Here is a 23,252-nt window from a genome sequence, read left to right on the forward strand (position 1 = left end):
CTGATTATCTCTACTCTTTCAGTCTGGAATCGAGCTGTTTGTGAACAGGCTTGACTCTGTAGAGTCTGTCCTTCCCTACGAATATACCGCGTAAGTATATTATTCCGTTTATGTTGTTTTAGTTGCAAGTTATTGCAAAAAGACGGATTTAATTTATCTAAAAGTTTTATCTGTATCTTGCTACAGTCATTTGCCTCTGAGGAATGCCTATTTATTTTGTTACCATAAGTTTGCAAAAATAGAACTATCAGTGAATAGATAGGTGTTAATAAGATAAACGGAAATTAGACTTTTTGAAAAAAGTATGATACTGAATTATTAACATCAGTACATTACTTCCTTCTCAGTTGTCTTTGCTCTTAGTTTAGAAGTAGTGCATGGATTCATAGGCCCTCATGTAGGTTGAATCACTGCTTGAGTGTAATTTAAGATTAAAATGTGTGTGTGTATATATATATTTATATATAGTATTCACTTTTCTGCATTAGTTGTCATTTTGTAGATCAAAGTATTACTGCTGTCTTTAGTAGCCTATTGCCAGATGAGTTAAAGTGGTAATGAGGTGTGAACATTCCATCAATTATCTTAATGAGGTGTTAAATGTTTTCTTGGTACACATCATAGGAGCAAACAAAATGTATCAGTGCCTGGTACAACTATGTAAAGTTTTTGCTTCAAAGAATATTTTGACTGTTAATATTGAAGAGATTAAACACCGATTATATCTATACTTTAGTGAACAAAAATGTGATATACTTAAAAATAGACTGGAAAAACTTGGAGGATGTGCTATGAAATGTGTTGGTGAATAAAACTGCAATAACGTGTTTAATAGTGCTTGTTGTAAGGGAGCTGTCTGTGTGTAGGTTTTTTGGGGGGTTTTTTGCTACTATCATGTCCCCTGCCTGCCCCAAGAATCTGGCCTGCATGCTTTTTTCTCACAGTCATCATGAAACTCTATGTAAAGGTTTAAATCTTGGCTAAAATTCCTATTGAAATGGGAAACTTGTAATTACTCAAGGAAACTTTTATGCTACACTATTCTGAAATAGCCAATTATGAGATTTGATTGTTGGTTCTGTTTTGTTTGGTTTATTTTCAAACCGTGCGATTTTCACACTTTGCTTTTACAGTTTAAAGGAGGAAACTGTTGTCTACAAGGAAGGCTGTATAGTTCCTTTACTTGTGATGTAGGTGCTGAGTAGGGAACATTATTTGCAGCTGAGAATATTTTATTAATTTTTGTATCTTTTCTCTAATTCAGGTTTGATTTTTGTCAAGCAGAAGGAAAGAAACGGCCTTCTGAAAACCTTGGCCAAGTGTTGTTTGGAGAGAGGATAGAACCGTCTCCTTACAGGGTTTGTTCTCTGTCAGGGGGTGTTTGGTAATGTGTATGTTCAAACGTAACCAGGGGAGATAAGAATCTCGGGGAACATTTTCAGGAGGGCTTTATCTGAAAGACCTTCAAAATCTGAAATTCCACATAATAGAAATCTCTCAGTTTAATCTAATTGTGACTATGTGCTTTGCACCATGGAGTTGTAGGCTGATATGGTGCAGAGGTTGTCTTTGGAACTGGACAAAACCTTATTATTGCTCCTCAGCACTGCTGTTTCTTGGAACCATATCTGAAAATACTGGATCCATAAAATGGAAGAATTAGAAATGGTGTTAGCCAGCTTGTCTTATGTGGTGACTGAAGCTCTCAGGTTCAGTTGTACATGTAGTAGGAGAGAAAGTTATCAATTGAAGCTGCCTGTGACAGCATTGCTGCTGTGAGATCAAATGACTTGTCTGGTAAATCATGGCAGAAAACATGTTTTAGTCAGTAACAAGGAGCTCTTGGTGCAGGGCTCCTACAATGAGCGCAGGAGGGGTTTATATACATCAATATAAAAACCTCCTATGCAGGATTAATATACCTAGTCTTGGTAGTTTGTTAGGTGATTTTATTATAATAGTACAGACAATTAAATGCATAGGGGAAATTGTTAAATACTGAAATAAGACAAAATTTGTTACAACCTTATTGCTTATATGTGTTTCATTCTTCTTAGTTCACATTCAACAAGAAGGAGACATGTAAATCTGTTTGTACAAAAACATATGATACCACAAAGCCAGAAGATAAACAGAAACTAGACTTCTTGAAAAAAAGTATGCTACTGAATTATCAACATCATTGGTAAGTTGGTATCAAAATTCTTAGATTGGTTAGTCTAGTATGTTGGTGATAAATTTTTTTAGTTTATAATTTTTTATTTGCAAGTTAATACAGATTTAACACTAGGTATTTGCACTGAATATATTTCCCCTTCTGATTTTGCAGATTTTGTTTGTTGCCTTCATAAAAATACTTCCTTTACCCGGAGGATAAACACCAGGCATAATGGAAATTAATCTGTTTCCGAACACAAAGCTTTGTGCTTACTGTAAAATACTATTTCTTTGCACCTGTAAATGTAGAAGTTAGTCCTGCCTTAGCTTGAGAAAAGTCTTAAGGGACTTCTATTCTGTTGCTATGTTGTCTTTGGTTTCCTTGAGAACCATTGCACTCCCCTTCAAATATTGTGTCCAGGAAACAGGATCAGTGGTTCTGAAAGAGTTTTATGCAATGTTTGTTTGTCTTCTAGGATATGAAAGGGAAAGGTGGACAATGAAAATTTAATTAATGAAATCATCTTGAGGAAAGCATAAATGCTTGGTCCTTTCCTATTCTCTGAGTCCCTCTGTAACCATCTGAGTCACCTTGGAGCCTCTTGGGGCTCTGTTTCTGTTTGGAGGTTGAGGTCCTCTTCCCATGGTCATTAAGGGTGGGGCAAGGCTGAATGTGTGTGCTGAATCTCATGGAGATTTTCAGTTGGGATGTAGCCATGTGCTCTGCACCCACATCCAAGAGCTGCAAAATGTTTACCAGCAGGCTCGGTCCTGATGTTGGAAATACCCAACCACGCTATCAGTGTTTGTTTAGTGCGTTGCATGTTGGTTTGCTCTGCTAACAGCAGCCTTCAGGTGCAAGGGTGAAAGGAACAACCTGGGCATAAGTTCCTGTGGCATGTTTTTGCAAGGAATACATAAGCATCATTAACCAGTGTTGACCATAGGTATGCCCCAATTCCAAATATGGGCTTCCTGCCTCTCTGGAACAAACATTTCAGTCTTCATCTAATTAGATTAAAACTGTCTGAATATATTAGTAAAAATGCAGGTGAAATGTTGAATATTGCCACTGTCATTAACTGTTTTCCTGTAATGTCACATTCTATTTCCTCAATTTTGTAACAGCCACCCGTGCTGGAAAGGCAGCAAGTGCATTTTCTACTTCTCCTGGGAACTGATATGGGATATCCCTTTGTGGGGATAAACTGTGGCTCACCAATGTAAATATTTCTGGGAATCTCTTGAAGTTAGTCCTGTAGGAAATTGATAGATTAGGTCAGAAGGGTTCACAGGCAATAGCAATATGTTTGGGTAGGTGAGCGAAGAAGTAATAAAAGAAACTCTGAAAGGTACAGCTACTGTTGCAGGGATTTGAAGTGTAAATGGCTAATGCTAAAATAAATAGAGCTTCAGACATGCTGGGCTTGGTTTTATATTCCTGTTAAATACTGCATATATTTATAATATTTACACCACTTTGAATTTTAGTGATGCATGTGGGTCTTAAAGCTTAAAGCTTCAACTTTAAAAGTTTGTGTATGTCTTGGTTTATAAATTAAAAATAATTTCCCAAAGCTATGATACTTGAAATAAATTAATTTTTTTAGGAAAACCCATAGCTTAAGCTGATAGAAACTGAAATAGAACTTTTTAAAACTAATCACACAGAAAATTCTTCAGACTGTTGGGGGTTTTTTTCCCCCATAGATTAAATTGTTTTACAGATATATTTAGTGTATTTAAGTAATATTTTTAACCAGTATAGGTAACTTGATATGACTGTTGAGATTTAAGTAAGATATAGTTCTGGTTTTCAGTGTGAAACCTTCCCTTGAAATTTAGGGTATTTCTGGTATTCTTAGTCCTTTTAATGGCATTTCTACTATTTTTTTTTTCACTAGGCCCACTGCCCTAAAATTTTAGAACCAGTGGCATGAAAAATCCCTGTTTATGGCTGTTAGTCCTCCTTAGCCTTAGCTTCACAAAGTGGCAGTGGCTGGATTTTGTGAATAATGATGCATGCTCCAGGAGTATGGTACAGAGGTATGTTGAACAGGGATCAACAAGGTAGCATAAGCAAGGATTTAATAGAGGTTTATTATCCAGCTTCAATTTATCATGAAATTCCCAGGGAACACAGATGGTGCAAAGTACTTTTAAGGTTTAAAAGCCACTTAATAAGATTAGGAATTGACAGACTGAATTGGACTCAACAGCTATGCTGATATCTTGGCTGACAATGTTCATCACCAGATGTTCTTGAGAGACATATAAGAGCACTGTTGAATAGCATATTTGCTCCACATGTATAATCTCTTCAAGTCATTTTAAATTTGAAGATTAACTGTGAAAAATGATTTGGTGCTTAAACTATCAATTTGTTCCAGCATTGCTGCTTGAAGGTAGCTCAGTATGTCTTTGCTGCAGAAGATGCAAGGGAAAGCCTTTACCTCAGCCAAACTTACTTGCAATATGTTAATGTTTTACCTGGGTCTGGTTGTGAAATTAAAATACTAACAAAAGCAAAAGTTCTCTCTAGCATATATTATGGAAGTAAAATTTCAAATATATAATCATAGAGTTGTTTAGATTGGAAAAGACCTTTAAGATCATTGAGTCCTGCTGTGCAGTGGGTTCACCCTTGCAGTTCTTTTTCCCCCTTCTTAAATCTGTTTCCCAGAGGTGCTGCCATAGTCGCTTAAGGGTAACCCAGAGGTGCTGCCACTCGGCCTTGGCCAGTGGTGAGTCTGCCTTGGAGCTGGCTGGCACTGATCCTATCAGACATAGGGAAAGCTTCTGGCAGCTTCTCACTGAAATCTACCTCTGTACCCCCCTGCGAACCAAAATCTTGCCACACAAACCCAATACAAACATTAACCTAACACTGCCAAGTACACCACTAAACCATGTCCCAAAGTGCCACATCTAGATGTCTTTGAAATACTTCCAGGGTTGATGACTCCAGCACTTCACTGGGCAGCCTGTTCTAATGCCTGACTACCCTTTCAGTGAAAAAATTTTTCCTAATATCCAATCTGACCTCCCCTGGCACAAATCAAGGCAATTTCCTCTCGTCCTGTCGCTTGTTACCTGGGAGAAGAGACCAACCCCACCTCGAATATCCTTTCAGGTAGTTATATAGAGGTATAAGGTCTCCCCTGAGTCTTCTTTTCTCCGGATTAAACACCCCCAGCTTTCTCAGCTGCTCCTCCTAAGCCTATGCTTCAGAACCTTCACCAGCTACATTGCCCTTCTCTGGACATGCTCCAGCACCTCAATATCTTTCTTGTAGTGAGGGGCCCGGAACTGGATGCAGGGTTCAAAGGTGTGGCCTCTCAAGTGCCAAGTGCAAGGGAAGAATTAATGCCTTAGTCCTGCTGGCCACACTATTTCTGATACAGGGCTAGGATACCATTGGCCTTTGTGGCCACCTGGGCACACTGCTGTTTTATGTTCGGCCACTGTCAACCAGCACCCCCAGGTCCTTTTTCACCAGGCTGCTTTCCAGCCACTCCGCCCTCAGCCTGGAGGACTGCCTGGGGTTGTTGCAACTGTGGTGGTTTGAAACTCCCAAGAATCCAATTTCTAAGTTCAAGCCCCCTCCCACAATTTGCCCCTGTGAGAGGGTTTAGTGATGGCACGGACTTGATATCTTCCTCACCTCATGTGGAGAGTTTTCAGACAAAACACAACTATTCGATATTGGGGAAAAGGGGAAAATATTTACAATGGTTTATTTACATACATATATATATTTACATTAAATTAAATTCCTTTTTTCCTTCAATAAAAGTCTAAGAAGAAAAGAGAAAAGTCTTTCTGTCACTCCTTAGGCCACAGTTCCTTCATTTCAGTTTTTTGTGGCACTGGTTAGTGTCTTTCATTTTTCTAAGGCAGCAGATTTAAGTATGGCAGTCAGGATTTTTGTTCTTACTTTGTGGAAATTCCAACCCCGAGCCTTCGGGGGATTTTCCTTGGAGACCTTCACTTCTCTTGGGCTAGAGCATTTAAGGCAGCTTTCAGTTCAGTCTCACCAGAGCTCCTTTGCTCTGTCTCAGCTTACCAGCATGGTAGCAGCAGCAGCGGGGTCAAGGCCACCTCCTCCGCATTCCATCCTGGTTCAGCTCTCAGGACGACTCCGAGTTTTTCAGCTCCTTTCTCTCTCTCTCTCTAGCTGCTGCTGCATTTTGCGATTCCCTAAGGGTTTGGAAGTCCACCCCTCCTCTTCAGGAGGTCTCCGGGTTTTGGGAAAGTAATACAGTCTTACCCCAAAACAGCCCTGTTGAGTTTTCCTCTGTTTTGTTGCCAGCTCTCCCTCCTGCAGGAACATCTCTGCGTCTTTCAGCCGGCTTCACCTTATCTCGCTGCTACTGGCTATCTTTTTGGCTTTTAGCCACCGTTGTCTCCATTCAGGACTGCTCCGCTGCCACTTTCAGTGTCTTCTGCTGCTGCTGACAGTAAGGAAGCTCTTCCAGCTCTTGATTACGGAACCCGGTCCAGCTTTGACACTATACCGGGTCTCCCGTAGCCTCGGCTGGGGGCCCTTGGCCCCCAGAGGGGCTCACTGGCCCCCTGCTTCCTCCTGGCTCAGATCATGGCTACCCACCTTCTAAACGATCTTCACCACCTTCCGTTTCTGTGGGTATGTAATTTCCGCAGGGCACACGTGGACTATTGATTGGTCCAGTATTATCAGTGGGACAAACCATTACTACCTCAGAGAGAAGGTTTTTCAAACCACCACATGCGACCCAGGTGCAGGACCCAGCACTTGGCCTTGTTGAACCTCATACCGTTTGCCTCATACAGTATGGTCCAAATGTAATCAATCTGCTTCTGGAATGGCTCCTAACTAGCACCTTAATTGTACCCTGTAGTAGCATGGTGAAGTTAGGAACTGGTTGGTGCTGCTGCTGCTTGCAGCTGTGATAGTCTTTGGAATCTCCTGAGAATCTGGAAACTCTGTTTTTGTAGGGTGTCTTCACCTTTTCTGTTGTGTCAGTATAAGCCAAGAACAGTGCTACCTATTTCTGCTGCGTAGCTAATGGTAGGGATGATGCAGATCTCTCTCTGTTGTGTGAACAAAGGCAGCATGTACCACTCTTTACCCACATCTGTTGGGGTGCTTTAAAAAGTAGTGCTACTTCAGAGATTGTTCCAATATGCATCAGACTAGATAGTTCTTTGGTTTTGTTGCCTAAAGTCATAATTCCTGTGTTTAATTAGGTATTTGGAAGTATCTAATGAGGTATTATCAGGTAGCTGTTAACATTAATAGCCTAGTGGTTATAATGATGAGTGCCATGAAAAATGTATTTTGCAATGGAAGAGCAATGAGGAAGCTGGACAATGAATAATATGTGATGTACACTTTTTTATTATTTTGTGGTTTGTCGTAAACTTGAAATAAATTTTAGCTGGTTTAGTAATGATTTTGGCCGTTTTTTAATGACAAAATAATGAAATGTTAGACTGTTGTGACTTTGGAGTGGGGGATTTTTCTGCCTGGGCTATTTCTGTAAGGGGACTTCAGAAAAGAGTCCAGTGAATAGAATAGATTCAGTTGAAGAGCTACATGCTCGTAATTCGTTTGGAAACTGGATTGGCAATCAGTGGAATTCCATGGGTTAAGATATGAAAGAAGTATTATTCTTTTAGTTAATTTACCAATAATGAATGTTAGCAGAGTTAGATTAATGTTAATCTGGTGTTGTTTCCGTTACACCGTGTAGTTTAGGAAGAAATTCTTTACAGAGAGGGTAATCAGCCATTGGAATGGGCTGCCCAGGGAAGTGGTGGATTCACCATCCCTGGAGGTTTTTAAGATGAGACTGGATGTGGCACTTGGTGCCATGGTCTAGTAACCACGGCGGTAGTGGATCAAGGGTTGGACTTCATGATCTCAGAGGTCCTTTCCAACCGAGCTGATTCTATGATTTTGAAAAATTGTCAAATGTCACTGCCATTTACAGGATTGTGGACAACATGCCTGTGACCTGGTGTTATGATGTGGAAGATGGCCAGAGGTTCTGCAATCCTGGTTTTCCTATTGGCTGTTACATTACTGAAGATGGCCGTCCAAAAGATGCCTGTGTTATTAACGTATGTTTATGCAATTATATATATTTTTAATATCCCATTTTTACTAATTTAAAGACTGGCATTTCTCCTATGTATGTTTCTGTGGAAAGTTCTTGCTGTCTTGAGAACCCGTATGGCCCAAAAACAACTAAGTGTTTTGATATCTCTGCAAGTACCACAATTTGAAATCCTGATCTAAGCCTAAGAACCTTGTCTCTTATGCTGTGGAATACAGAAGGGCTCTGAAAGATCAAGGGATGAACATGCACAGCATATCATTTAGTACATGTGAAGGGTAAAGGTGAAGGAAAGCACGTTATCTTCATTACCAAAGAAGCTGAAATATTTGAGCGCTTGGACTTTACATTTCTGTGGGATAGAAGTGTTTTCATGGTATCAGATTTGCATAGGTATGTTTGTAACTGTGCAGAAATTAATACTTTTTGAAGGATTCCTTCCCTAAAACTGGGAACTAATGGAAGAAGGCATAAGGTAAGATTTCTGCATTAACAAAATTCTCCTCTGGTAGATCTATTGGATTAGGTGGTGGAGGTCCAGATAAATGCACTGAAAGCAGGGAATAAGAATGCAGTAGAAAGTCCAGGAGGTCTTTAGATTATCTGAGACCTCCTCCATGGAGAGGTCACTAAGAACTTGGAATAGCGTTTGGTTTTTTCAGAATGGCTGGTTTTACTTAATAGATCAACAGTTTCTGCAATTTCCAGTTTTGTTTCCTTGCCTCCATAATAAATTGGTTTCAGAGGCTCTATATGAATGGATGCATTTATGATCAAATATGTAATCTGTCAGTATTCTTTTAATCTTATTTAAATACTTGCTTTTAATAAAGAGAAAATAAGCCTTGAAGAGGTAACTGAAGGAGATTTATAAAACTATTCTTATAATTAGGGTGCAAAGGGTGGGGATAGAACCCTTAAGAGGTACTAATTGAGCTTCAATAGACACAGCTGTTAAATCACAGCTGGTGATTGAAGAACCTCTTTTACTGACTAAATTCCAAAGCAATGTTTCCCTTTACCTGAGGTTTGTATTTAGCATTCCTGGCTGCTGCATGCAGTTCATCCCTGTGCATCTTTGGTTTCAAATGTCAGGGTGATTCTGTCACAGAGAGCATTTATTTGCATTATTTGTCTTGGAAGGTTCTGTTGTCACAGTTATCTATTCAGTTTGCTACTTAAATAAAATAGGACATCTTCAGTTACAGAAATATATTTTATAAATACTTTAAATTCATTTTTCTACTTTTCAGGTATAGTAGACTGTTCTTAGCATTAACTTTTCTAGCTTGTCTTTTTAATGCAGGGATGCACTTTACTGTCTTTGTATTCACAGAATCTCACATTCATACTGTAGGAGAACTTGACAGAAAATGGTATGCAGTCTGTGTTATGTAAGCTTCTGCCTAAGGCTTTTAGATGTCTATATCTTTTTGATTGTTTAATGTCATCTTTTATCGTTGCAGTCAGAATTCCATGATAAAGATACCTTTTATATTTTCAACCATGTTGACATAAAAATATATTACCATGTTGTGGAAAATGAAGCTCTAGGAGCAAGACTAGTTGCTGCTAAACTTGAACCAAAAAGGTTAGTATTTGGAAGTAATTTTTCATCAAAAAGTGATCCATCCCAAGATACTTGCTTTGATCTGGGGACCTCCTGGTAGTCAGAATTTTTTCAGATATGTGACCTGTAGATGTAGTGTAGTGTAGGACAGTCTAATGTGATTTTGTTCTGCATTCAGTGGATCTTGGTGAACTGTTTCCTGTTTGGGCCAAGAAAAGATAAAATAAAACTTGGAAGTATTGGTGGGGGGTGGGGGGTGTGTAGTGCATGTAGAACCCTCATTTCCCAACTGGGGGACATTTTGTCTTGTATTGGATGTTTCACCAGTAGCTGATGGAAGCGTAATTGAAGTGCAACATTTCATGTCTTCAGCAATCAGGATTTGAATAGAATGATTTCACAGATACACTTGTCAGTTGTTCAGGTGTTTTATGTGGCTTTTGCAAAACTGATATCTGTTGTATTATTTCTTAGCATGTTGGGGTTTTTTTCGTCATATAACTGAACTTGTGGCATCGTTGGTTCAGTTGAAAGTATTCTTTTATTACAGAAGCTAGTAATTCTGGTGTTGTAACTTTTTGAGTGTTTTGGAGTTCTTAGCAGTACTCAGACCTGTTTCATTTTTGGCACGCTGCTTTAGAGACTGTGCTCTCTATATTTTTCATTTTAGAAGAGATAACTCTTGTTTAAAAAGTTCAAGTTTCAAAAAGTCCTGAGCTTATGATACCTTCCTTATGAGTTCTGAAATTTTTGAGACATTAAGAACAATTTCTATATTTAAGGGAAGAATGCTTGATATGCTTTTCTAAGATGAATGAATTCTTTCTTAAGAGTGTTGTCAGTGAAGCAGCTTTCATTTTGTGTGTTTTCTTCCTGCAGTTACAAGCACACTAATCCAGACAACCCCGACTGCTCAGGAGTACCTATGGATATAAATAATAAGGCTAGTGGAGAAGTAAAAATTGCTTATACATACTCAGTTTCTTTTCAAGTGAGTACTAAGATTTCTCTGGTAGTTACCTCTTAAAATCATGCATTAATACACCGAATTTTAAAGATGGACAACTAAAATTAGCTCAAAATAGTAAATTTGTAGTTTTAAAACTTTATTTGAACTGGAATATCAGCGGTGACTTGGAATTTAACCACATGCTTTACAATTCTGCGTACCACCACACACAGATTGAGTGAGAAATGTGGTTTTTAAAAGAATCCCATTTGCATGTTTACCTAGGTTTTCTGGTAGATTATTTTTCAATCCAGACTCTTAAGTCTCAGAAACTGTGTGTTTCATCAAACTACTCTTGTACGTAGGTTGAAGCTGATCATTTTCTGCTCTCCTGATGCAAAAGCTGCCTTCTTTCTAGGGTCTTACTCCCATGAAAAACGCCAAAAGAGTAGGAAGCTGGTGTTTTTTGTTCTGCTACTCTTTATTGAAAAGCAGAGGAGCAGTATATCAGGCAACTGCAGGGGAGCAGTGATACTTGAATATGTCTTCTTCTGGTGACAAATAGGGGTTCTTTGTTGATTTTCCTTTTTTTTAAATGAGTTTTGCTGGACAAACTGTTTCCCAAAATTTTGTACTCTTCATCTAAGACTAAGTTCAAAATACAATAAATGGTATAAGAAATATACTCTAAAGGGATTATACTATGTATGATGTAATAATTGTATTTTGAGAAATTATATCAGTTATGATGCTGAAATGAATTTGTATACTGAAAAGTAAGTATTTCTGAAAACCTGTGAGAAGTTAGTAATTAAGAATGACCTTATCTTCATGCTATTATATTGTTCTTCCTTTAAAATGATATGCACAGCTTATTTGTATGTGTTGCTGTACTGTGCACAATGTTACATCAATTGGAGGTAGTCTTCTGAAATTCTGTTGTGTTGGCAGATCAGGTCATCTCAGTAAGACAGAAAAAAGACAGTCTAGGTATGATGAACAATGCAGTTCTATCTTAGAATCATTTATAATGTTTTAGAAACTTGTTGCATGCTTTGAGACCTAGTTTTATTACCTCAGTGAACCAGATATTTGACCTTGGCTAAATTTTTTAACCCATTGTTTTTTATATTTTCAAAAACTGACTTTTCTGGAAAGCACTCTTGCTCTTGCATAAATTACTGAAATAACCTCCCATCAGAAAGACACCTAGCCAATCCTATTACTTGATAGTAGTGTTTGTGGTTTGTTTAATAGCAATCTTCAGGTTAATCAGCACTGTCTATTCCTTTTTTTCATATTTACTGTACAAAATAAAACAAAGAAATGCTCTTCTTGAAGTGTTTCTGATTGATGGTTGAAATGCCTGAAGGAATAATTTGTTTCCCTCTACTAATAGTATAAGTTCTGTAGTATTGTCTCTTCATCTGTCTCGCAGTAAAAGCTGTTTGTAACTGGATTGATAGTTGGTACTGAAATGAGGTTGTATGAAAGCAAAGGATAATTTGGACAGACCACTATCTAGAGAGTGAAGTGTTGTGCTGGAAACTGCATAGCATAGCTTAGTTTCTTTGTGTGGACTTACGTATGCTAAAAAATGCATGTTCTTTTATTATTCTGCTGGTCATTTGAATTCCAGGTGAACTCATATAATTCTTGAATGGAGGAAGCAGAATTAAATTAATTTGATAGGCCTTTATGTCTTAAGAAGACAGGTGCTCAAATTCAGAAAATATTTTTGGTTTCAATTCTATGGTCAAATCTTATGTTTTTTATAGGTAGTCATTACTAAACTATTTTAGGCATGGAGCACTACATTCACTTAGTCACAAGATTTAAGACTGCTTTGCATGAACATCAGCTTGTAAATGTGCAAGTTGGATACTAACTGTATCTGAAGCTCATGTGTTTACTCTTTCAGGAAGAAAAAAGTATCAGGTGGGCATCAAGATGGGATTATATTTTGGAATCCATGCCTCACACTCACATCCAATGGTTTAGGTGAGAAGAAAATTTGCCTTCAATTTACTGTACTGAAGTGTTTACTGAAGTGTTTACATTGCAGTTCGAATGATGATTTTCTTTTTTTTTAATTCAGTATTATGAATTCCTTGGTGATTGTACTCTTTCTGTCTGGAATGGTAGCTATGATTATGCTGAGGACACTGCATAAAGACATTGCAAGATACAATCAGATGGATTCCACTGTAAGTCTAAAACGTACCTCCTAAAATTTATTCGGAACGTAATTTTTTCAGATAAATGTATAGCTGTAACAGGCTATTTAAATGGCAATCTACCGTGTTAAAATAGGTGTATTTCTTTTACAGGAAGATGCACAAGAAGAATTTGGCTGGAAACTGGTTCATGGTGATATTTTCAGGCCCCCAAGAAAAGGAATGCTGTTGTCTGTTTTTCTAGGCTCTGGCACACAGATCTTAATAATGACTTTTGTTACCCTGTGTAAGTAATTAATCAGCGTAATGAGTTGAATACAGATGATTTTTCACTGCTAGTTGCGTGGTACTAGTAAAAATAGCAGTATAGTTTTTTCTAGAAATTTCTTAAAAGTCATTAAAAACACCTGAGCTGATATAGTAGACATGCAACTTAGTATACACAGATTTTAAGGTAACTGATGTACAAGTTTTAAGTTACAGACACTTTATACAGGTGTGCATCTCTACTTCACAGTTTTTGCCTGCCTGGGATTTTTGTCACCTGCTAACAGGGGAGCTCTAATGACCTGTGCTGTAGTTTTGTGGGTACTGCTTGGAACTCCAGCTGGTTATGTTGCTGCCAGATTCTACAAATGTGAGTAAAAGTTATTGAAAATGACAAGGCTTAAGTTCATTAAAGTAAATTATCATCACAGAACTGATTTTTATTTTGCAGCACTGTTTGTAGTTTCCCTTAGGGCAAATTGGAGAAGTGTACTTACCATAAGAACAGAAAATACATACAGAACACTAACATGGTTACACTCGTTTGGATGTAAGCATGACCAAAGACCTTGAATTGCTCTTGCTACTATGTATTTGTGAAATTGGGAAGCAAATTTCATTTTACTAGTACTGAGCTCATTATGTCAGACAGTTTTGTACTTCTGTTTCCTATAGTTGGGGGGATGATGCAAACCTGCATTTAGTTTTAGCCATCAGTGTTGCTTGATAACACTCACCCTCACCCCCAAGTCATGAACCTCAGTTCTTGCATGCCTGTGACTGTCACCTCCTTTTAGCTAGTTCCTAGGTCTGTAGGAGAGTAGTGCTTCTCAGACTGTGGCAGGAAGAAGGATTATTGGGTGTTCTTTAGTTGTAGAAGTCAACCTAACAGCGTTTAGGCCCCTGACAGGAGTTAGTGGATACTGCTTTCCTTCACTGGTCCCAGCTATTGTTTCAAGAACTGTCTACCAGCCTCAAAAGGTTGACTCCTCTACCCTCCGGTTTGTTTCAAGGTGAAGCACGGCATTCTACATACAGCTTGTTTAATTACCTTGCTCAAGATAAAAGACTCTTTTGCCTGAGAGGGGTGAATCTTTTAGACTACTTTAGTTCTGAATGTACACGAATAGAGAAGGAGTTTATTTCTGAACTTCAGTCTGGCAGTAGACATTGGAGTTGTTTCTTCTATTTTGTAATTTTCGTGTGGGGAGAACCAGTGGGAAAAGTGGGTTTGTATCTTGTAGGGAGTTTTACCGCAGTGGTGGTGATGTGATAACAAACCTCTTCCTAATCTCCAAGCCAGTTAGACTTAAACAGAAGGAGATTTTAGTATGAAGAGCATAATTGAGGACAGAATTATTCTTTACATCGTGCTGTATGTTATGTGTTTTGAAGGATATTTTGAAGTGTATTGATGATAAATTGAATCCTGTTTCTTTGGTGGAGATCTGGCTATTAATGATTGTATTTCATATTATACTTACTGGGAATCACTTAGCTGATCTTTGAATGTTGTGTTTAACTTCTAAGATAGTGAGTGACTGATCCGGTGATGTTTTTGTTATAACGTGAGGTGGTTCATACCCTGGATAGACCAAGCAAGCATGAATATTTTTCCTTATAGTATACAAATAAAGTAATGTGAGACAAACCAAAATGCAACTGAAATGGATATCCAGTTTTAAAAGTTGGGTTTTTCTTTTCAACATTGCATTTAAAAAATGAAACCTGACTTGAAATTAAATTGTTAATCTTAATAACCGCTGCCATGTTCTACCAAGTTTTTATGAAGAAATAGAAACTTAATTAAAATCACTCTAACCATAATCACTTCTGACTCCTGAAATAAAGAAGCATGTCATTATGGCAGTGCTCATATGAAATTATCAGCTTCACTGAATTCCAGCAGGATATTTTCATTTGAAAGTATACTGACTAGAATTTTTATCAGCACAGTGCAAATTCATAAAGATTTTCTTAATAAAGCTATCTTTGGTCTTTTGGTATCACCACTGCTTAATGCTGTTAAGACTCGAGAGAACATCACTGGTTCTGTAAGCATGTTAGTCCTGAGTCTCTTGTAATATTCACAGGCAAGAATTATTTCAAGAAAACTGTTAAGCTTGCTTTTCACATATTTATGAATCTTTTCCTACTGAAACCTGCAGTCAAATGCTAGAAAGCTTAAACTTCCTAATCGCTCCAGGTTTAAGATGTTTTTTAAAGACTTAAAAGAACTCCAAATCTACGTCCTTCTTTTAGCAGATGAACTGGTCAGAGACACAGTTTTAGTTGGATACATTTCCTGACTTTGGTCTGAGACTTTGCTTTGCTTTGAAGCTCTGTGGCTAAGCAATATGATAAGGAAATTTAGTTTTATTACTGAAGGGTTAGTTTACTGTTTTAAATTTGGGCATGATAGCACGTTATTTGAGTATTTGCAAGCTAAGTATAACAGGTAAATGGACTGGAAAATTAATAGTTGTGAGCCTAATGCATGTTTTGATATCTGTCAAATGTTTTAATACAGCATTTGGAGGTGAGAAATGGAAAACAAATGTCCTGCTGACATCATTTCTTTGTCCTGGGTAAGTTGAGAAATACCACCATGATTAACAGAATTAAATTGCGTCTCTGACATGCATAGCTAATTTTTTTAAGTTTCAACTATACAAGTAAATCTTATTACATCATCCCTTTATTCTGGAAGTTACAAGAGTATCATCATAGTGCTTTTGATAAAGATGAATATGTTAGTGGTATTTATTTTTGTAAGCATTTGTTTACTCTCGCCATATGAAAATGTTGATTAAGAAAAAGCATTTTGATAGTAGAAAGTTTTAGACAGACCAATTTTTCATTGCTTTCTTCTGTTGTCTGGGCTCCTTCTCTCACCACACTGTAGTTGGTCTTATATAGTGTCATATACTGTATAACCACTGATAAATTTTTCTACTTAATCACAGCAAGCAGTTGTACCTTTAAGTCTAGTTAAGACAAGCATATATTTGAAATAGCTTAATTGGAACGTCAGCTCCTGCTGGAGTTCAGTCCCACTGGATTAACAAAGAATTTCTTGTTTGACCTCTTTGTTTTGATATTTCGTGTGTCATTTGGTTTTAACAGAGATTTACACTGAAATCTTAGTACAGTGCTATTCTTTTGTTAACATTACAAAATGTTAAGGAGTATTTCTGTGCTCTGTGTATTTTTCAGAATTGTATTTGCGGATTTTTTTATCATGAACCTCATTCTCTGGGGAGAAGGCTCTTCAGCAGCTATTCCATTTGGTACTTTGGTTGCTATTTTGGCACTCTGGTTTTGCATATCTGTACCGCTGACATTTATTGGTGCCTACTTCGGTTTTAAGAAAAATGTAAGTGTTTCTAAGAAGTTGTTTTGTAAGTGTATATACATATATACACACATAAATATTTTTCACTGTATAGGCTATTACCCCTAAGCTAGTTGCATTGTTGGTTTCAGTTCTGTTCAGTTGCTTTAGAACTTTTAGATATCTGATCTTGGAAGTCTAAGGCTTTGATATTCAGTTGGTCGTTGGGGGTGATACTTCTCTGCAGTAGTTGGGGTATTGTATTTTTTTTTGAGTGACTGCTACAGATAAGTCAGTATTTTTAATTTAATTTTTATTTTAATTAGCATCTTTTTCATTACTGAAAAAATTAGTTGACTCGGCAAACATAAGGGAACGTAGGCATTTGTGGTTTTCCTCATGTATTTTTTGTTCCTGTTTGCCCACTACACTGAGGATATTTTCTGATAAAATTGCTAGAGTTCTCCTGTAAATTATCCTCTTTACATAAGTGTTCTGTAAATGGTTATCACTGCTTGGCAGACATTAATTGGGATTTACTCCTAAACTGATCAATTTTACTTATTTATATGAGGGCTCTTTGTGCCACTGGTGACCAAACATTTCATAATTGGGTGACCAAATCATTAAATAATGAGATTGGTGGTTCTTTTTTTTTTTCCCTTAAAAACTGGTTTACTGTCCCCCACAAACATAAATATCTCCAAGTTCGCATATTTTTGTGGCCTTTTTCCTATATCGGAAGCCAGAGTTCTGTCTTTATAGATCTCGTTTAGTACTTCACAGAAGATTACACTAAAAGGCACTTTTTAAGTCAACTGTGTAGTTATCCTCATTTTCTTAACCAGAATTCAGTGGTTTTTTTCTGATAACCATTTTGAAATTCCAGCAAGTCCCCCTGCACAGGGGCACTTCCTTTAAGAAAGGATGATTTGATAAACTAATAAGGCAACATGGTAGGTGCCACAAAAACGTGAAAATCAAATCAGAAAGCAAGTACTTAGCTAGTATCTATTGATGCTTCTGATGTAATCTTTATGAAAGGGGAAAGATGGAAAAGTATGCATTTATCTGCCTTTAAATTTTTTTCTCCCACCGTGCATGCATCTTAAAGTAGGATTTAATTGCTAGGTTGAATCCTCTCCATTTATAAGGATTCACGTAAGAATCCTTATGTGATTCTTGAAGTAAATCCTGAAAAACAACAGGAAGAGATTTTTAGAAGGGGAAGGCAGGAGTCTGCACCACCACTACTACCAGCTGAAAAGTGATAAATCAGGTCAGGCTCTATAACAGAGGATAGATAAGTAAAAACAAAAAGCAAAGTTCAAAATATCTGTCATGTTTTCAGTAAGAGCTGTCTGTAGCTGAAAGCAAATGTAGGGCTGGTAGTGAAAGCAATTGTAGGTAGCTGGGTATGCACATGTTCAAAACAAAGTGCAGACTTTTGCCACCACTCATTTTAAAAAGAAAGCAAAAAGGTAGTCGTGTAAGTTGACATTTTATTTATTTAGCAATTTTTTATTTTGTTTAAAGGCTATTGAACATCCTGTTCGCACAAATCAAATTCCTCGTCAGATTCCTGAGCAATCGTTCTATACGAAGCCATTACCTGGTATTGTCATGGGAGGGATTCTTCCTTTTGGATGTATCTTTATACAGTTGTTCTTTATTCTCAATAGTATTTGGTAAGTTAACCACAACCTATTTGAGTTTTCTCTATCACAAAAAGTGGTAATTTCTTTGTTTAAGTTTTTCTTCAAGATGCTTTGCCTGATTTTTGGTGATGCAGAGTTACCATAATATTGGTTCAATAAAAATTTGAATGTTAACATCTTTTAATATTTTGTGAGTTTGAAGATACTCAGTGCCTGTTTTGCTTGTTGGTGTGTGTAGAGAGGTGGCTTAGCAATTTACAGCTGACCTACAGTACTCAGATAGTTCATTTTCTCGTGCTACTCCTCTGACTTCATGTGGAAGTGTTTCTGAAGGTGACATAGGGCATATAACTTAAAAGTAGTAAGAATATTAGAATTGACTTGAGGGGGTTTTTTGTAGTTGTTGTTAGGCTAGAAAAGTATTAATACTCTCAGGAGAAAAAAAACAAATTGAGAACAAATTCTTGTGAAATCATTATAAAGGAACCAAGAGAGTAATTATTTTAAAAAATAAAGCACCAAAGACTAGTCCAGTATAAGTAAATTTTGATGTGAGCTCATAGCACACTGACAAACTAATCTACTGTGAGGAATTTGTCTTCCTTCTGGCACAATTTAGTTACTGGATCTTGTTAAACTGCTTCTGAACCTTGAATAGGTGCCTCTACCCAACACAGACAGCTACAGCATTTGACATTTCTTGTTGTTTTGCAGCTCTGCCTCTTTGATTGAAATGTGAGGTGAAATCCAAGTTCTGCTGAAGTCAGTGGAAGAGGTCATGCTGACTTCACTGGAACTATAGTTTCACCATTATGTAATTTCTTTCCTAATATCCCAACAAGGAGCATACTTTGGGATTGCTTTCTTACTGTTGTCAGACTGAGCTGCCAAGGCACCTCTTCTTTAGTTTGAAAATAAATTAGTCAATTGTATGGCCACACAACTGACAGTACTTCAGTAGGAAGTGAAGTACTTCATGTGAAGATGATATTACTGCATATGAAGAGATAATATTACCACAGTGACCATTTTAATTTTTTTTAACTCCTTTTTATAGGTCCCACCAGATGTATTACATGTTTGGTTTCCTGTTTCTGGTATTCATTATTTTGGTTATTACATGTTCTGAGGCTACAATATTGCTCTGCTACTTCCATCTATGTGCAGAGGTAAGAAATGCTCTTCAGTATTCAAACTTGATATTGTTTTAAGAATGCTTAAAAAAGAAGTTAACACTTCTGCGATTGAAAATAAGTATTCCAGTATTCAACGTGAACAACATTACTGGATGAGATGTACTTTAGCCATATCTTTCAAAAGCAAAGGGGGCAACTTTTGGCAAAACTTGTAACAAATATTAAAAGCCTGCACTAGGTACTGCTAAGTCAGATATCACATCTTAAGGTTCTAACTCCCTGTTTTCTGAACATGCTAAACTAATCCATTAACTTTTTTCAGTCAGAGTGCATTTTGGACATCCCTACCCTTGGGAAAAAAAATCTCAGTGGCTGGAAATAAGTACATCTGGCTTATTTGGGGGGTTTAGTATTTTGTTTATTTGATATTGATCCTTAGGTTTCTTATCTTGAATTGTGAATGGTGTAATAAAAGCAGTATTGATTGTATATGGTTCTTTTTCCTGTAGATAGAAAAACCTATAAAACCTCACCTTTGGACAAAGTTATATAGAAAAAGTAGCTCTGCGTCGAGTAGTAGAGTCAGTGCATTAGAAGTGCACTATTACTAATACTTCTTTTTTCCTCACTCCTTCTAGGACTATCACTGGCAGTGGCGTTCATTTCTCACTAGTGGTTTCACTGCAGTTTATTTCCTAATATATGCAATACATTATTTTTTTTCTAAACTGCAAATCACAGGAACAGCTAGCACCATTTTGTATTTCGGTTATACCATGATTATGGTTTTGATCTTCTTCCTTTTCACAGGTAAGTATTGAACGTTAACTTTAAATTTTGAGTCTACCTTTAGTTTTGCACAGTAGAATCCTTGGCAAAATTCACCTTGATACAGAATTAAAAATTACGTATGTCTTTGATTTTTTTTCCAGGTAGTTATGTGGCATATTGCAACTCTGATCACAAATTTTAGTGAAAGAGATTAAGTGAGGATGAGGCAAAACTACTGCTAATTTGAGGTGTGGCCAATAATTAGGTCTTCAAATATGTGATAAATACTTCTCCAGATTTCATTCTTATGTTAGTCATATGACAAACTCATTTTTTAAAATTAGTTGTCTTCGGAGAAGCACACTTCAAATCACACACAATCAAGTATATAAGTTACAGTGTCAAGATAAAAATTGCAGCTTTTGTGGAATAGGAGGAAGGAAAAGAGGAAGAGAGAGGAATAAAAATTGACAGAGAATACTTTTTTCTTTATTGCATTGAAGTGACATGAAAAGCAGACAGAATTTCTCTGACATTTTTTGTATCAATCTCGTCAGAACCTTGTAATCCTCATTGTGAGCTTCTGGAAAAACACCTGTCAGGTGCTGCCTTTTCATTTCCTCTTCAGTATGTGAGATGAGGCCACAAAATCATCCATTGTCATCTTCAGTACTAAGAAGGAACCTTTAGTCAGACACATATGTCACTTGTTTAGGGTGGAAGAATGGCAGTGAAAATGCAAAAAGTCTCCACTGAAACTGATGCAACCTCCAACTCCTCAAACAATCTCAAGAAATTCTATGTTTTGCTCCAGCAGAATACAATCTGTCTTTGTATACTTTACCCTATAGAGCAATATTTTTGAAACTATTTTGAACCAATGGTTTAAATAATTTCAAGTTTTACAAGTTTATGATGACATTTAATGATTCTGAATGCTTTGATGCATATTTATGTATGCACGCTATATTTTGAGGCTTCCTAGAATACAAATGGCTTGCCATCAGAGCTTTTAATACAGATCTCACTGTAACTATTAAATAGAATTTTCATTTCCACTTACCACAGGAGAGCAAAAATGATCTAATGAGAAAAGAACTGACATTTGAGACTGGAGTTCATTTTAAGTATAACTGAATATTATTCAAAGACATTGCCACTTCAGCTAAGGAAATATTGAAGCTGTTTGTGCACCATGACAGTGCAGATGATGATGATGAACAGGAGCAATGGCCTGCAAGGATTTTCTTGGGTCATTGCCTGTTAAAAGGAAGGAGTGGGACTTAAGTACATTATATAATCTCGAAATGAAATGAAAACTGATCAAACTGTGTTCCAGAAGGGGTTAGTTTTATCTTCCATCCTTCATTTTAAGTCAGAGATTCTGCCTCCCTTGCTCACTTTGTTTTCCTTCTCACACTGCTTTTTTCTTTAACCTTTATTTCTGCTCTGGGTTTACTGATAGTGTCATTGAACTAAGGAATCATAGAATGCATGGTTGTTCAACTAGAAATGAATGGGTAGTGCTGTATGTAGATCGATTTTTAAATGCAGTACAAACTTACAAAGTAGCGTGAAAAATAATTAGGCCTTACATAAGTGTAAGGTCAATTAATTTAGTTTCACCAGCTTTTCCCACAGATGATCAGCATATCTGCCTTTAATAGTAGTTTTGCCCAAAACCAGGACTGTGTTTACCCTTTCTCCTTTGTTCACTCCGTTTACTTTGGATGTGTGTAGTAATTCTGGAGTGCACACATTCAGGGGAATTTACAGTAATTTTCTGTGCAGAGATTTGATCGAGTTGCCTTTCTGCAATTCAGGTACCCATATAATTTCCATCTTTTGCCCATATTCTTTCAAGTCAGTCATGTCACATGACATTGTCTAGAGGCATTAAGATGTGCCTGGTGCATACCCCTTTTCCTTTGCTCATGTGTTCACTTTCTGTTGACCAAGTGGCTGTGCAGTGCCTGCCAGCAGATTTGGGGAGTCATTTTTAGGGTAGGTTCACAAGCATGCAAAGAGGAGGTAATTTATTCTCAGCCCCCTTAGATGCTTTCTGTGGCAGTCACTTCTTTGTAATTGGGACAGTGGAGATGTGAGTTGTGCTGTGCAACTTGAACCACGCTTTCAGAGTTTGTGTACTCTTGGGTTTTTAAATTTTCAGTTTCTATATTGAAATCGGGAGAATACATATGAAGTTAAGCAGATGGTTAGAACTTTGAAACATCATACACTTAATGATTTTTTTTGTCTACTTCCCACAAGGTTAAGTGCAAATTATCTCCTAATTTTGGGGAATAATCCTATTCCTTAAATTTAAGAATAATTTTGTTCATTTAGGTTGATAAGAACTCGAGAGCAGGTATGCTCAGTTCTCTGAGATTTACGGAAGTGCCCTGAGATAAGGTTTTACTGAAGAAGTTAAGACATGGGGTAAAGAGACAAGGAATTCTCCAGTTTCTTAAACAAAAAAGCATATTAGTAGTTTAGCAAAAACTGTTCCCAAAGGCAACTGACTTTTCCCATGTCAGGATGATAAAGAAGCTAAAAGGAAAAAATCATAATTGTTGTATCAAAACTATTCTGCTGCTGCTTACTCATCTGTTAAAAATTGTCAGTATCAGGAAGGGTTTTGACAGTGCCCTGCTGCTATGTAACACATGCTTCAGGCACTTGCATCCATACTGCATTCCAGGTCATTGATCAGACTCAGCAGGCAAAATACCGGGAGCTACATGACAAACCTTTGATTCACAGCTGGGACCACAACTACGTATCACAGTAAATGAGTCAGTTAAACATCAGTAGTTTAGGAAGCGTAAAGGGAAAAAGAAAATTACCATGATATCATTCATGGTTTCTTTCAAGGTTTTATAGCAAGTGAGTTACCACACAAATTTTGTTGTGCCTCTTACCAGATCTAAAATAAAGGCATCTTTTTCCTTTAAAGAACTTCCTTGGCTCTTGCATAAGTTAAGGCTATGATTTTAGAAGAAGTACTCAGGCAAAAATCAGATAATCTTCAGGGCTTTTTTCTTGTCTTAGTTTTTGTGGGAAATTAAGGTTCCTGTAACAGGTGTTCTGAGCTGCTATTTAGTCCAGTATCATCCTGATTGAGGCTGAATT

General features: G+C 37.1%; 1 protein-coding gene across 1 annotated transcript in view; it reads left to right on the forward strand.

The window, feature by feature from the left end:
* Positions 1–23,252, forward strand: part of TM9SF2 (transmembrane 9 superfamily member 2) — a 30,126-nt gene that overhangs the window by 4,938 nt on the left and 1,936 nt on the right. Inside the window, exons 2-16 of the mRNA XM_027741046.2 lie at positions 23–90; positions 1,265–1,358; positions 2,058–2,185; positions 8,133–8,262; positions 9,725–9,849; positions 10,708–10,819; positions 12,699–12,778; positions 12,876–12,984; positions 13,108–13,240; positions 13,472–13,591; positions 15,752–15,809; positions 16,438–16,597; positions 18,092–18,243; positions 19,271–19,382; positions 19,988–20,159. Coding sequence (XP_027596847.2) covers positions 23–90; positions 1,265–1,358; positions 2,058–2,185; positions 8,133–8,262; positions 9,725–9,849; positions 10,708–10,819; positions 12,699–12,778; positions 12,876–12,984; positions 13,108–13,240; positions 13,472–13,591; positions 15,752–15,809; positions 16,438–16,597; positions 18,092–18,243; positions 19,271–19,382; positions 19,988–20,159 — 1,753 coding nt within the window. The remainder of the gene's footprint in view (positions 1–22; positions 91–1,264; positions 1,359–2,057; positions 2,186–8,132; positions 8,263–9,724; positions 9,850–10,707; positions 10,820–12,698; positions 12,779–12,875; positions 12,985–13,107; positions 13,241–13,471; positions 13,592–15,751; positions 15,810–16,437; positions 16,598–18,091; positions 18,244–19,270; positions 19,383–19,987; positions 20,160–23,252) is intronic.

This window comes from Pipra filicauda, unplaced genomic scaffold (genome assembly GCF_003945595.2).
Source record: "Pipra filicauda isolate LSUMZ 115617 unplaced genomic scaffold, ASM394559v2 scaffold24_size8852520_pilon, whole genome shotgun sequence".
In the NCBI taxonomy this organism is placed as follows: domain Eukaryota; kingdom Metazoa; phylum Chordata; class Aves; order Passeriformes; family Pipridae; genus Pipra; species Pipra filicauda.